We start from the raw sequence: 17070 nt of genomic DNA, 5'->3' as shown, positions 1-17070 counted from the left end.
GTTTAAATCTCGGCCTATTTCTGTCATTTGTTCTTACATACTTTTGATTTTTTAACTCTGTATGCTTACATTGCCTATGTATATTTTAAAACTGTTTGTATGCACATTGAACAACAAATTAATGTGACATATACAAATTTTATGACGTCAGACACTCAAGTCAATCCATGTGTTTCGTAGATAGATGTTTTTGTGTTCTGTTAAATTGTCCCTTTTAAAATTGTTATGCGATGATGACTGATGTACCCATATTTTGACTATTTTATTAATTGTGACTGTTTATTTAACGCATCATGTAAATATAATGGAATTTGATGAGACTGTTATTAAAGAGAGAGGGTTAGCACTATAGAACCAGGTTTAATCCACCATTTTCTACATTTGAAAATGCCTGTACCAAGTCAGGAATATGACAGTTCTTGTCCATTCGTTTTTGATGCGTTTTGTTATTTGATTTTGCCATGTGATTATGGACTTTCCGTATTGATTTTCCTCTGAGTTCAGTATTTTTGTGATTTTACTTTTTTCATGTGTTTTTGTTTCCCCTTGAATGCATGGTTGGAAGGTAACTACATATTATTGGGTATACGGGGATTTGCCAAAAATATGGGTCATAATTTTGCGAGATTTTATATAAAAATGTCCCTCCTTTTTAATGACATCATATATTAAAATGCATTTACGTTTGATAACTGTATATTGATTAAGGGTATGATCTATATATCATATATACATATGCTATTGAGAATTTTACCTTATTTATGGTCAATTATTATATTAGATTAAATCAAATCATTTGAAAGTTCACTTTTCAAATACATGTAAGTTCCCAAATGAACCCCGAAAAATTTATCTCCCATGTGGTTTGATCTTCAGTTTGTGCTTATATAAGTATGGGTCATATTTTAAATATTGTATATAAGTATAGGTTATTCTTTCTCAAATATTAAAATAACTATAGGTACTGAATTTCAGTGAATGTTATATTAAAATGGGTATGTTTTTTGAGGCAAAAATGGCACACCCCTACCAAAAAAATATCGAAGTTAACCCCCCACCCCCCACCCCAACAGGTTCATAAACTTTTCTGTTTACAACACAGAATAGAAGAGGTAAAACAAGCACCTATTTTGCCAAAGACATAGTGCATTAAATTAACTGAAAACTGACACATATTCTGAGGAATAGAAAAATATTATTAATTCAGTGTAAAGAAAGCTGTGTGCAATTACACTGTACATTAAGTAATCTTCAATCATGTCCATCATCATGATCATATATTTATAGTGACTGTAATGCTGCTTACGTGGACAACATTTTGGTTTATATCACTAAATTGACCACGAATTTAACACATTCACAGAACTAGAATATTGATGCATCGTACTCATAACAATAAATCAATTTTACCCAGAGTATAAATGTCTCAATTTTAAAACCATGATGAAAAAAAAACCAATACATTCAGGAATATTGGAGTGAGAAACCCAATACATTCAGGAATATTGGTGTGAAAAACCCAATTCAATCTTTGTCTGAGGGGTGAACTTGAACTGATGATGCTAAAAAACGAGAAAAGAGAAACACTTCTGTGTCCCCATTGCACCACTGATTCCTACATATACAATGTATATGATTTATTCTTTCAGATTAAGTTACAATGGATATTGCCTCAGACAAAGTTTTGCCATATTTAACACAAGTAGAACAGGTTGCAGAAGAAATTATAGCTGACAAACATCAAATGGTTGATTTGGATAGGAGACGACAAAAAACAAGGGAGGCTATTAGGTATTTTATACAAAAACTTTTATGACATTTTCAGGAATTATAACTAGTGTCATGTTATGAAAATTTGCTTTTTAACTTTTTTCAACATTTTTGACACACGGATACATTGTTTAGTTTTGATATCAAACCTAAAATAGTATGAGGAAATAAGCTTTCTGGTCTGGGCACCCATCTGTCTGTTCGTCCATCTGCTGGTCCATCCTGTATCAGGTTCAAGTTTTGTAAAGGTAGTATACCATGAATTTGGTTGTTGACAATTTGAGTAAAAATTGACTGAATTTGAATTTTTTTGTATAAAGGTTACAATTATAAATACCTTTGATGATTGCTTTGATGTATCAATTTACACCAACTAAATTTGGAGAATTTTTTTTTAAGGAAAAGTTATTTTGAGATTTAAATCATGATTCATATACTGATAAGTCTAATAATTAATTATATCTAGGTCATTTGGTCTCTGATGGATAGTTGTCTCATTTGCACTCATACTATTTCTTGCTGTTTTAGACTACAAATGTAATTTCATGTTATTTTGAGAATGTGATGTTAATATAAACAGATTTTGTTAGTTTTTGCTTCCAAGCTGACATATACTTTATAGGCACAAGATGTCTATTGTTGCAGACTGTTATGTCAACCTAATAGTGTTAAAAACATTTATGACCATAAGGCCTGTATCTGGAGCAATATAATCTCCATAGGCAATAACGTTAACGTTTTCTTCTGTTGCTTAGGCCGTATCATAAACGTGGATATGTATGATGGCTCATTTTGAAGCTGCGACACCTGAACATGTGTGGTGGCCAATCCAAAAAGACAGTGAAAATGTCACTCTCCTCAGGAAATAATCCCAAAATTCTGACCATTAAAATAATTTAAAAATATATCCTTTGTAATTATTTGTTCAGGTTTATTTTTGTATACTTTTTTTGCATGACATCAGCTCTATAAAACACAAGCCCTAGTTCATTTCTGTTAATTTTTAAAATCACAGCTTCTACAATGGTATGCCGAAGTATTTTTTTAATGAGAGTCCTCATCTCATGGTCCATTAGGGATATTGACCCATCTGGATAGCTTTTGACTAGTATAAGTTTTAAGCTCACCTGGCCCAAAGGGCCAAGTGAGCTTTTCTCACCACTTGGCGTCCGTCATCCATCGTCCGTTGTCATCATCGTCGTCGTTAACTTTTTACATTTTGAACTTCTTCTAGAAAACCACTGAATGGAATGAAACCAAACATGGCATGAATGTTCCTTAAGAGGTGCTGACCAAGTGTTGTTACTTTGTAGCCGATCCATTATCCAAGATGGCCGCCAGCGGGGGACTAAGTTTAACATAGGACCCTATGGGCAATGCATACAAATGACTTCTTTTAGAGAACCACTGAATGACATGAAACCAAACATGGCACGAATGTTCCTTATGAGGTACTGAACAAGTGTTGTTACTTTGTAGCTGATCCATTATCCAAGATGGCCGCCAGCGGGGGACTTAGTTTAACATAGGACCCTAAGGGAAATGCATACAAATGACTTCTTTTAGAGAACCACTGAATGGAATAAAACAAAACATAGCATGAATTTTCCTTATGAGATGCTGACCAAGTGTTGTTACTTTGTAGCGGATCCATCATCCAAGATGGCTGCCAGCAGGGGTCTTAGTTTAACATAGGACCCTATGGGAAATGCATACAAATGACTTGTTTTAGAGAACCACTGAATGGAATAAAACAAAACATAGCATGAATGTTCCTAATGAGGTACTGACCAAGTGTTAGTACTTTGTAGCGGATCAATTATCCAAGATGATCGCTAGCGGGGGACTTAGTTTAACATAGGACCCTACGGGAAATGCATACAAATGACTTCTTTTAGAGAACCACTGAATGGAATGAAACCAAACATGGCATGAATGTTTTTTATGAGGTGCTGACCAAGTGTTGTTACTTTGTAGCTGATCCATTATCCAAGATGGCTGCATGCAGGGGGACTTAGTTTAACATAGGACCCTATGGGAAATGCATACAAATGACTTCTCTTAGAGAACCACTGAATGGAATGAAACCAAACATGGCATGAATGTTCCTTATGAGGTGCTGACCAAGTGTTGTTACTTTGTAGCTGATCCAACATCCAAGATGGCCGCATGCAGGGGGACTTAGTTTAACATAGGACCCTACGGGAAATGCATACAAATGACTTCTTTAAGAGAACCACTGAATTGAATAAAATAAAACATAGCATGAATGTTCCTTATGAGGTGCTGACCAAGTACTGTTACTTTGTAGCCTATCCATCATACAAGATGGATGCCAGCAGTGGACTTTGTTTAACATAGGACCCTATGGGAAATATATACAAATGTCTTCTTTTAGTGAACCACTGAATGGAATGAAACCAAACATGGCATGAATGTTCCTTATGAGGTACTGACCAAGTGTTGTTACTTTGTAGCCGATCCATCATCCAAGATGGCTGCCAGCGGGGGACTTTATTTAACATAGGACCCTATGGGAAATACATACAAATGTCTTCTTCTAGTGAACCACTGAAAGGAATGAAACCAAACATGGCAAGAATGTTCCTTATGAGGTACTGACCAAGTGTTGTTACTTTGTAGCGGATACATCATCCAAAATGGCTGCCAGTGGGGGGACTTAGTTTAACTATGGGAAATGCATACAAAAGTCTTCTTCTACAGAACCACTGAATCGAATGAAATCAAACATAGCCAGAATGTTCTTTTCCTTATGAGGTTGTGTTGTTACTTTTAGCCAAAATTTATATTTTTTTATACGATTTCAATAACCCAAGTAGAATCAGGTGAGCGATACAGGCTCTTGCGAGCCTCTAGTTATGGTTTGCTGTTCCATTTATGTTTTTTACACATATCCTTGTTTTTACATTTGTATATTACATTACACAGAGAATACATTATATTTGTATTTTTTGCAGGGTTCTACAGAAAGATAAAACCACAGAAAAGAATTGGGTTTGTTTTGGGAACCAGTTTATAAAGCTGCCAAAGAAAGATACAAAAAAGCTTTTAGATCACGGTTTGTAAAATTAGTTTGCTTCCTTGATGTGCATGTGCAGTTCCATCGTTTTCTCAGATTTTGGTGTTTTTGAAAAAAATACACTTAAAACATTGAATATAATTTAGTATTTATAGGTCAGAATAAAAGGGCTCTCATTCATAAAACTTTACTCAGTACTCTGAGTACAAAATGAGTGCTCGTAACACAAAATCCAGTATTTTGATTGGTTGATTCTTGAGTCTGAGTACAAAAATTGTGCTCGAAAGTTTTATGACCGCAAGGCGAGGTCACTATGTACTGTCTTTGAGACAGAAATAACCATATTTCAAATTTTTAAATCACAATATGAGTTGAATCGAACAGTCATTATATTATTTAAAATGTTTTGTTAATCTTTTAGATCTCTTTTATTTGCAAAAAAATTTTGAAGTATTTTTAATACTTTATTATACTCAGTGAATTTATTGATATTATTTTTATAAAAATATTTTTATCATTCATAATTAATTAGTATTCAGAAGTTTTTTAAAAGTTCAATACATTTTTTTCATTCACATATGACTGATATTAGGTTTAAAATGGTAAATACATTTTACTCAATTATTACAAAGCAAGTGATGTGTATTGATTTCATGATTTAATCGTCAAGAATTTCACTGAAATCATGCTGAAAAATAAAAAAATTGAAGCAATGTAAATTCCTAAACCAAACAGGCTTCAGGGATTTTTTTGTACATTAATTCACAACAGGACAGATCTATCCTTGTTAGAATTGAAGTTAGTAAAACCTACAATGAAAAAAGAATTACATTGAATTACATTAGTATTGTTTGGTTGTCTTTACAAAGCAAATAATTTTGCTTCATATGCAATCATGATAATTTAGCTTGGTTGATACACCCAGTTTAAACATGACATGGTGTCAGGATGTTTTTATACTGCAATGGGCATAAAACTCATATCATTGACATCTTAGATTGAACTCTGTTAAGGTGGACTGTTGTATTTGTGTCAATACAATATCTGTTAACATCTTAAACTTTTTTTGGGGGGGGTCGGTAGAGGAGGAAGAAATCCATCTTTGGTAACTCAGAGAATTAAAATCTATTTACAGGAGTATTACAAGATGACAGAAGTTATTTACTATTACTATTTTCATATTGATTATAATGGGGTACTCATCAACATGTTTAACCTCGCCACATTGTTGCGCCTGTCCCAAGTCAGGAGCCTCTGGCCTTTGTTAGTCTTGTATTATTTTGAATTTTAGTTTCTTGTATTCAATTTGGAGTTTAGTATGGCGTTCATCATCACTGAACTAGTATATATTTGTTTAGGGGCCAGCTGAAGGACGCCTCCTGGTGCTACATTGAAGACCTGTTGGCGACCTTCTGCTGTTGTCTTTTCTATGGATGGGGTGTTGTCTCTTTGACATATTCCCCATTTCCATTTTCAATTTTACCACTTTGTAATATAATTAATAAGAAGTATAGATAGTTAAAAGACAAATGAGTTTAAACAACATGCCATGTCATTTGATAATGAACTTAGATATGTCAATAAGTTTAGAAAATTCAACCTCCCTTGAAGCATACATATCTTTTATAGGGATATTTATATAGTGCAAAAGTGAGAGTCTACCAATTTACAATTAGGAGGAAAAAGAAGTGTCACACTTTATAAATGGTATGGTGTCCAGTTTTGATCAAATTGATGTCTTTATCAATAGATAAATCAAACCATTAGTTCACCATGGAATTACTGTCTTTATAATAATGTATGCCTTAAAGATAATTTTTTATCTAGCCTATGACAAATTGCAGGATATAAGATTTTTGGATGTTAATGTGTCCTTGGTTGCCCTGCTGAGTATTTTTTTTTTTTATAAAAATGTAATTTAGAAGGTAGAATACCTGGATGCTTTATACCTTGTACAAATGCCTCATGGTCTGCTTTAGTTTGACAAATTTCTCACTTTTAATGAATGATAAAATTTCTATATTAAGTATATGATATCCTTGCAAGTTCAACATGTCCATCATACAGTTGGGTGAACCTAAACTTGACTGCGTTTCATCGATGAGTGATCAATGATAAGTTTTTTGGTCTAGTCTGTACCTATTGGCATACGGTCAAATATATTTGGTGTGTATGTAATGATTGTAAAGTGTACCTGTCTGTTTGGTAGGGTTTAATCTCATTTAACGTGGGGGCCTTGATGCCTGAGTCGTCTAAGTAGTTGTACTACTGTAATCACTAGCAGGTCAATAATGAGGTTGTGAGGTTGAATGCCGCTCATGCAGGTGCACTCGACTCCAATCTTAACTGACTAGGTTTGTCAGTTTTCCTATCTAAGGTCGTGGTTTTCTCAAGGCACTCCAGCTTCCTCCACCAATAAAAACTGGCTGCCACGAGTGGCTTTAAAACACCAAAACATAAAATCAAATCTCATTTGACTTCATTGGTCCGTGATAAGTTTTTGTGGTTTATAGGTATAGGAAGATGTGGTGTGAGTGACAATGAGACAACTCTCCATCCAAATAACTATTTAAAAATTAAACCATTATAGGTTAAAGTACGGCCTTCAACACGGAGCCTTGGCTCACACCGAACAACAAGCTACAAAGGGCCCCAAAATTACTAGTGTAAAACCATTCAAACGGGAAAACCAACGGTCTAATCTATATAAACAAAACGAGAAACGAGAAACACGTATATATTACATAAACAAACGACAAGTACTGTACATCAGATTCCTGACTTAGGACAGGTGCATACATTTGCAGCGGGATTAAACGTTTTAATGGGCCCAAACCTTCTCCCTTTTTCTGAAACAATAGCATAACATCATAACATAGAAAAACATACAATAAAATATCAATTGGCAGACTTAACTCAATCAAAAAACGTATGATTAGACTGTTTTGCAAATACAAAAGCAAAAGTATATATGAATACTGAAATTCTTTCCGTGAGCATTCCAGAAACTAACTTACTAACTCACTTAGCTTTGATGGATTTTAATAAAACTAATAACTGTATTAGAAAGGTTTTATTTAAAGAAGGTTGGTCTTATTGAATATGTTTAAAAGTAGTTAATTGACACAGCTAAAAACTGATTAAAGAAAGCATCGAATGAAATTCAAAGTCAATTTTTCCATTGTTTAACTTGGCAGCAGAGAAAATAAATAAGATAAAATATTACTGTATTTCTGTAAAAAAACTATTCTTCCATGTTTGAAACTCATCTCCTCATGTAAAGCCTATCTGGTGTCCCATTAACCAAGAAAGTTATACATCATATTCTAAAGTACTTGTGAATAAAACATATTATTGGTTCTCCCAATAATCTCATTAAGCATATAGTTTTAAATATTGATAATGTTTGCTGAAAATAATAAACCATAGAGATATAATTTTCTTGATGTCTTTAAGCAGACGGTAAATACAATTGGGACATGTTACATGATAGCTTATGTGTTAACTTTATAGTTCTAACAAGACTAATTCTGAACACGGGAGTCATGATATTACTGTAGTATAATGTCAGAAGTCAAAACATGTACTGACAATAATGAAAAGTAAATTAAAATAAAGAATTATAAAGAAACTCATTGGGAAAATGATAGCACATTTCTAAATGAATTTCTTAAAAGCTTGTATGTTAAAAGTTCACTGTACCAAGTTGTAATTAATATGTAGCACTGAAATTCTAATGCAATAATGAATATTGTATGTTCAATAAGTCTCAATGAAGTTAATGACATTTTCTTAAACTTGGTAATAAAAAAATGGAGTGTCTCTAAAAAATAAAATGATACTGAATGGTGTTCAGTCTTTTCCTTTTGCTAAATCTATGAATATCTTTAAAATTGGTGAACAAAGAATAATAAAGCAAAGTATTTATGCTGATATTTAAATAAAATTGCTTGTTTAAATTTCTTTACAAAACCACAAAAATTATTGTACCTTTTTGGAAAATCATCTTCCAACTTCTTGTTTTTATTCTTTTTAAAACTATTTTGTTTAGTTATACATTTGGCAAATGCATTTTATTACTTTCATAATTGCTGTAGAAGCTTGACACTAATATTTCAAAGATGCTAATCTTATTTGCAATTTTATTAAAGAAATGAAAAAAAAAAAAAAAAATACAAACTCCAAAGTTCTTTCCATACACCAGTGATATAGATTTCATCCCTAGTTATTTCTCCAAACTCAAATTTAAGGTTGTAAAATCTGATTAATACATAAGTGTTTAATTAAAAAATGATTGGAGGGTTATTTTATTTTTAATCTTTTTAAAATTCATCGGATAAAGGGCATGTCTTGGTCAGTTTTACTGATTTTCATTTGCCTAATTAAGTTATGTTTGTTTTTGTATTCATGCAGTTCTTCTGGACATTTTTTTATTTGATCTTTTTCTAGATGAATGTCAATGCTTTCAGTAAAGGTTTCAAAGGGGGATGAAATTCTAGTTCTAGATCTTAATTGGATGACAAATGATATATTGTCATGATCCCTTCTTCTATATCTTATTGCAACTAAATGCTGAAGGTTGCTTAGTGTATACACAAAAAAGAAAAAGAAACAATATTGAAAATAATTTCATAGGAATAAATTGGTTACTCACATGTCCATATGTACAACACAAAAATTATTTGAGCTTAAATAGAAAACCAGGAATAGTGTGAAGTAAAATATTACACAAGTCAATTTAAATGTTATTTCCAAACCATAGAGATTGCTACCTTGTGGTCTCCTGTGTCAAATGAAATAATAAGTTATTAAACTCCAACATGTTTAAGCTCATTAGATTTGTACAAATACTTTAATGTAGATGTATTGATGGAGATTTTAATTTCATAACCACCATACTATTTATGGAATTCTCTGGTGATGTAATTAACAACAACGTCAAGGGTGGTATTCACACTGAAGACGTTACATGTTATTTCTTTTTCATAAACTTTTAAAGAATAGAATGTTAACTTTTCACATCACATTAATTTCAAATTAGAATTATTAGAGCAATATGCATGTTTTCTATAAATAAAAAGTAAAATAATGGATTCGCAAAAGTACATTTTGAGTAAAATAGTGAATCCAAAGGTACATTTTCAGTAAAATAGTGAATAGTATTTTAAAGAAACATTTTGAGTAAAATAGTGAATCCAAAGATACATATTGAGTAAAATAGTGAATCCAAAGATACATTTTCAGTAAAATAGTGAATCCAAAGATACATTTTCAGTAAAATAGTGAATCCAAAGATACATTTTCAGTAAAATAGTGAATCCAAAGATACATTTTCAGTAAAATAGTGAATCCAAAGATACATTTTCAGTAAAATAGTGAATCCAAAAATACATTTTCAGTAAAATAGTGAATCCAAAGATACAAATTTAGTAAAATAGTGAATCCAAAGATACATTTTCAGTAAAATATTGAATCCAAAGATACATTTTCAGTAAAATAGTGAATCCAAAGATACATTTTCAGTAAAATAGTGAATCCAAAGATACATATTGAGTTAAATAGTTAATCCAAAGATACATATTGAGTAAAATAGTGAATCCAAAGATACATTTTGAGTAAAATAGTGAATCCAAAGATACATTTTGAGTAAAATAGTGAGTCCAAAAATACATTTTCAGTAAAAAAGTGAATCCAAAGATGCATTTTGAGTAAAATAGTGAATCCAAATTGAGTAAAATAGTGAATCCAAAGATACATTTTCAGACAAAGACAAACCTTCCATTTCCACTTTTAACTTGACATAGTGGGATGAGACTAATTATAATTATTTAATGTACATAATGTAAGTAAAATATCCACTTAGTCTAAATCAGTTAAATATGCTCCCAAGTTGATATTAGAAAGTGCATTCTAGTTCATCATGAATCATTTCTGTTGAAGGTTCATCCAAACCCATGAAAGGAAAAAGTTAGAAAATAATTTTCTTGTGGAATTTCAGTAGAGGTTTCTGCAAGTCAATATTTAAGAATGATTTATTCTTTTTGAAGCCTTATAATTACTTTCTCAGTAGGAAGTTGTCCTAGTCCATGTCAGTTAAGACAGTTATCCTAATCCATGTTTGTTATGTTTTATGTTCTAGTCCACTTCAGAAAAAAAAAAAATATATATTGAGTTATAATGTTAAAAGAAAGTTGGCCTTTGTTATACCCCCGCTTTAAAAAAAGGGGGGTATACTGTTTTACCTCTGTCTGTCCGTCCGTCAGTCCATCCGTCAGTCAGTCCATCCGTCAGTCAGTCTGTCCGTCCATGCGTCAGTCAGTCCGTCCCATGAAACTTTCGACACATTTTTCTCAGGAACTACACATCCACCCTTTCTGTAATTTGGTATCAACATTTATATATGTCAGCCATACCCTGTGATGCGTTTTCAGATTGATCACTTGACAACTTCCTGTTTACCGAACACTTGTATGATTTTACACATGATAGCCAAGTTGAAAATTTTCATCACATTTTTCTCAGGAACTACAATACAAGGATTTCTGAAATTTGGTTTCAGGATTTTTATAAGTCAGCTATACCGTTTGATGCGTTTTCAGATTGATCACTTGACAACTTCCTGTTTACCGAACACTTGTATGATTTTACACATGATAGCCAAGTTGAAAATTTTCATCACATTCTCAGGAACTACAATACAAGGATTTCTGAAATTTGGTTTCAGGATTGATATAAGTCAACTATACAGTGTGATGCGTTTTCAGATTGATCACTCGACAACTTGCTGTTTACTAAACACTTGTATGATTTTACACATGATAGCCAAGTTGAAAATTTTCGTCACATTTTTCTCAGGAACTACAATACAAGGATTTCTGAAATTTTGTTTAAGGATTTATATAAGTCAACTATACCGTGTGATGCGTTTTCAGATTGATCACTTGACAACTTCCTGTTTACCGAACACTTGTATGATTTTAAACATGATAGCAAAGTTGATTTTCGTCACATTTTTCTCAGGAACTACAATACAAGGATTTCTGAAATTTGGTTTCAGGATTTATATAAGTCAGCTATACCGTGTGATGCGTTTTCAGATTGATCACTTGACAACTTCCTGTTTACCGAACACTTGCATATTTTTACACTTTTTATATTATCCACTTGCGGCGGGGGTATCATCAGTGAGCAGTAGCTCGCAGTTTAACTTGTTTTTTTTTCTCTGTCAGGAGAAAGTTTCCCTAAGCCATGTTAGAAGTTGTCATTGTTAATAGTAAAAGAAAAAAAGATGTCATAGCTATGTCAGAAGAAAATTGTCCAAGTCCATATTAGGAGAAAGAAAATTATTAAGTCCTTATCTTAATTATGTCAGAACCCCCTACTCTGTGCCAGAAGAAGTTCTCCATAGACATATTAGTATAGATTGATGTAATGCATGTTAGTAGAGGTTGTCTTAAGACATGTGACAGAAAGTTGTTCTAATGCATGTCAGTAGAAGTTGTTCTAAGGTATGTCAGTAGAATTTGCCATAAGGCATGTCAGTTGAAGTTGTCCTAAGGCATGTCAGTTGAAGTTGTCATAAGGCTTGTCAGTTGAAGTTGTCATAAGGTTTGTCAGTTGAAGTTGTCATAAGGCATGTTAGTTGAAGTTGTCCTAAGCATGTAAGTAGAGGTTGTTCTAATGTATGTCAGAAGAAAATGTCCTAAGGTATGTCAGTAGAAGTTGTCATAAGGCAAGTCAGAAGAAGTTGTCATAAGGCTTGTCAGTTGAAGTTTTCCTAAGGCATGTAAGTAGAAGTTGTTCTAATGAATGTCAGTAGAAAATATCATAAGGTATGTCAGTTGAAGTTGTCCTAAGGTATGTCAGTAGAAGTTGTCATAAGGCATGTCAGTTGAAGTTGTCATAAGGCATGTTAATTGAAGTTGTTCTAAGCATGTAAGTAGAAGTTGTTCTAATGCATGTCAGTAGAAGTTGTTCTTAGATATGTCAGTTGAAGTTGTCCTACAGCATGTCAGTTGAAGTTGTCATAAGGCATGTCAGTTGAAGTTGTCCTTAGGTATGTCAGTAGAAAATGTCCTAAGGTATGTCAGTAGAAGTTGTCATAAGGCATGTCAGTAGAAAATGTCCTAAGGTTTGTCAGTTGTAGTTGTCATAAGACATGTCAGTTGAAGTTGTCCTAGGCATGTTAGTTGAAGTTGTCATAAGGCTTGTAAGTAGAAGTTGTTCTAATATATGTCAGTAGAAGTTGTCCTAATGTTTGTCAGTAGAAGTTGCCCTTAAACATGTCAGTAGAAGTTGTCCTAATATATGTCAATAGAAGTTGTCACAAGACATGTCAGTAGAAGTTGTCCTAAAGCATGTCAGTATAAGATGTCCTAATATATGTCAATAGAAGTTGTCATAAGACATGTCAGTAGAAGTTGTCATAAGGCATGTCAGTTGAAGTTGCACTTAATAATGTCAGTAGAAGTTGTTTTAGGCATGTAAGTAGAAGTTGTTCTAATGCATGTCATTAGAAGTTGTCCTAAGGCATGTCATTAGAAGTTGTCCCAAGGTATGTCAGTAGTAGTTGACCTAATGCATGTCAATTGAAGTTTTCCTAAGGCATGTCAGTAGAAGTTGTTCTAAGGCATGTCAGTAGAAGTTTTCCTAAGGCATGTCAGTAGAAGTTGTCATAAGGCATGTCAGTAGAAGTTGTCCTAAGGCATGTCATTAGAAGTTGTCCTAAGGTATGTCAGTAGAATTGTCCTAAGGTATGTCAGTAGTAGTTGACCTTATGCATGTCAATTGAAGTTTTCCTAAGGCATGTCAGTAGAAGTTGGCATAATGCATGTCAGTAGAAGTTGTCATAGGCATGTCAGCTAAGTAGTTGCCCTCATGCATTCGAGTAGAAGTTGTCCTTAGGCATGTCAGTAAAAGTTGTCCTAAGACATGTCAGTTGATGTTGTAATAAGACATGTTAGTAGAGGTTGTTCTAATGCATGTCAGTAGAGTTTGTTCTAAGATATGTCAGTAAAAGTTTTTATAAAGCATTTCAGTAAAAGTTGTCCTTAGGTATGTCAGTAGAAGTTGTCCTTAATCATGTCAATTGGAAATGTCCTTAGACATGTAAGTAAAAGTTGTTCTTAGGGATGTTATTAGTTTTCAGGAGAGATGTCAGTATAAGCTGTCCTAAGGCATGTTAATAGTTGTTATCAGCAATGTCAGTAAAATTGTCATTCAGTTGAAAATCAAATTAGTCTCATAGTAGAATGTTTTATTGTGTGTGGTGTTTTATGCCCCACCTATGATAGTCTGTTTGTCTGTTAGTCTGTTTGTCTGTTCATACGTCTGTCCCACTTCAGGTTAATGTTTTTGGTCAAGGTGGTTTATGAAGAAGTTTGAGTCTTATCAACTTAGTACACATGTTCTCTATTATATGATCTTAATTTGTAATGCCAAATTAGATTTTTGACCCCAATTTCACAGTCCACTGATCATCGAAAATTATGGTGCGAGTGTGGCATCAGTGTACTATGAACAAATTCGTGTTTTATATAAATTGAGCTTGATTTTTTTAAGTTAGTTTAATCAAATTGTTTTATGTCATCAGATATTGCCCTTGTGAAAACAAAATTGATATATTATTGTTGAATTTGCAGAAAATGTGACATCAGCACAATTAAAACTTGATATCATGCATCAAACTTTTGTTTTCCAGTTAGTAAATTATTCCCTGTTGTCTGATAAATCATTTTGACAATACTTGAATTTAATAGAGATGTTCATATTAATGACATTGATTTATTTTATTATTCAATTGTTGAACTATATCAGACATATTTGTTTAACTAGTATACTTTAATGGTATTGATACAACAAAAATGAGTTTTATCTCAAATGCGTTTCTGGGATTATTTCCCATGGTATTGGTATGCATTGAAAACATGTAATTTGACATCCATATTTGATCTGTCATTGTTTGGTCCGAGGCAGATACTTATGGTAATCAATATATGCACACAGACATGGCATTTATTAATTAGACTGTATTTCTTTATAAAAAAACAAAGCAAAACAATATTGAGTGCAAAAAGAGTGTGCACAAAATAAGTTGGTGACTTCATTTTCTATTTCATAATTCAATGTAACACATTAGGAATTCCCATATTTGTGCTGTCTGTCAACCATTGCTGTTGTCGTAGGTCATCTTCCATGTTTGTCGTTATCTTGTTACATTTTGAACTTCCTTCTAGAGAACCATTGAATGGAATTAATCCAAACATGTCATGAATGTTCCTTATGAGGTGCTAACCAAGTGTTGTTATTTTGTATAGGTGATCCATCATCCAAGATGGCCACCAGCGTGGGACTTCTTTAATATAGGAACCTATGGACAATACATACAAATACCTTCTTTTAGAGAACTAAATGTTGGACTGTACGCAACCAATTTTGTGATTGTATATTAGTATCACTTTGTCATTGTCGTCGTCTGAAGACATTTGGTTTCAGGACAATAACTCAAGTATAAGTGAAAAGAAATCTAAGGTTTATGACCAAAAAGGAAGGGTGTGATTGATTTTTATGCCCCACCTACGATAGTAGAGGGGCATTATGTTTTCTGGTCAGTGCGTCCGTTCATCCGTCTGTTTGTTTGTCCATCTGTCCGTCCGTCCCTCTGTCAGTTCATTCATCCGTCTGTCCCGCTTCAGGTTAAAGTTTTTGGTCAAGGTAGTTTTTGATGAAGTTGAAGTTCAATCAACTAGAAACTTAGTATACATGTTCCCTTTGATAAGATCATTCTAATTTTAATGCCAAATCAGAGAATTTATTCCAATTTTACCGTCCACTAAACATAGAAAATGATAGTGCGAGTGGGGCATCCGTGTACTGTGGACACATTCTTGTTTAAAATTAATTTGAATTAAGATTATGACCATATCTTGACGGTAAAATATTTTGGATTGGGGTGGGAGGTTAAAAAAAATGGGGATGGAGTGGGGACAATTTGTTCTCAAGATTTCAGAAATCAAAAAGAAAATTTCTTCAAATATTTTTTTGTTTTCCAAAAAAAAAAGGGCGGAGGGGTGTCAATAGACCACTTTCGAGTTCATCCGTCACCGGAAAAAACTCGTCAATTATACGCGCCATTATCATCGTCATTTGTGAGTTTAGGGGCGTCGTCACTTCCTTCCAATGTTGAGCGAGTGGTTGGAAAACTATTATTCTATATTGTACGAATTATTCGGCAAATTGAATTCTCAAAATTGACAATCAACACTGCTGTCATTAGGGAAATGTCAGTAAGTACCTACAGAGCAACCATTATTTCTAGTTTATCCTGCACAAAGACGATCACTAAGACGCTTGATGAACGTAAATAGTGCAGGGATACAGGCGAGCCCCTCTATCTGGTAAATGACGTCATAAATGCGTGTATAATTGACGAGTTTTTGCCGGTGACGGATGAACTCGAAAGTGGTCTATTAGCACTTGCATTTTAGTGTATTGCACAAAAGCAAAAAAATGAAAATAAATTCAAATCACATAACCAATTCAAATTCTTTGACTACAGCTATTCTGTGTCAGAAACCTATCATGTGTCAAATATTTAATTACAATCCAAATTCAGACCTGTATCAAGTGTGAATATTGTGTCCATTTTTGCCCCAACTGTTCAGGGTTGTCCCTCTGCAGTCGTATCCAGCTCCTTCTGTGAAGCAATTTATTGTCATTGATTTGCTGTCCCATTAAGGTTTACAAAACATCTTGCTAAGTTGATCTTTGTTACTGATGCATATACATATGTGTTAGAAAAGAAGAAAAATAGCATTGGGACAACATGGGCTTAGTCAATTAACTTTTTCATATAAAAAAACAAACACCATAGGAAAATTATTTGAAAATTACTGGTTTCATATGAAATATACAGTTGAGTTTTATAATAAATATTTGAAGGACATCTGTGTCCCATGTACTTTTTCTGCTGGCTTTATTCACATTTGTCATCTGAAGGCAGTATGTATAGAAAGCGATTCTATGTACTTTGATTCAATTTGATGTAATTTTGTTTGCCAACATTAAACAAAACTGAGCTATTATGAAAAGTGTCAATAATGAATTAGATATCAATTTCAGTTTTATATTGTGTACACATTTACGTGTTATTTATTATCACAATCAGTAGTGCCACAAAGGGAGACATACTCAGTACAATCTGCTATCCAGGGTCTGACTAACATGCATAAGTAAACTCTCTGACAAATAATTAGTTATTG

At 33.1% G+C, this 17070-nt stretch overlaps 1 protein-coding gene across 4 annotated transcripts in view; it reads left to right on the top strand.

The window, feature by feature from the left end:
• The window catches only part of LOC134725610 (p53 and DNA damage-regulated protein 1-like), a 58833-nt gene that overhangs the window by 1856 nt on the left and 39907 nt on the right, over positions 1 to 17070 (top strand). For all 4 annotated transcript variants that reach the window (XM_063589559.1, XM_063589561.1, XM_063589560.1 and 1 more), the window contains exons 2-3: positions 1650 to 1791; positions 4749 to 4849. In XM_063589559.1, coding sequence (XP_063445629.1) covers positions 1661 to 1791; positions 4749 to 4849 — 232 coding nt within the window. In that variant the 5' untranslated portion in view covers positions 1650 to 1660. The remainder of the gene's footprint in view (positions 1 to 1649; positions 1792 to 4748; positions 4850 to 17070) is intronic.

This window comes from Mytilus trossulus, chromosome 7, assembly GCF_036588685.1.
Source record: "Mytilus trossulus isolate FHL-02 chromosome 7, PNRI_Mtr1.1.1.hap1, whole genome shotgun sequence".
NCBI classification, from domain to species: domain Eukaryota; kingdom Metazoa; phylum Mollusca; class Bivalvia; order Mytilida; family Mytilidae; genus Mytilus; species Mytilus trossulus.
Note: the sequence above shows the minus strand (reverse complement) of the source record. Positions and strands in the feature narration are given on the sequence as shown.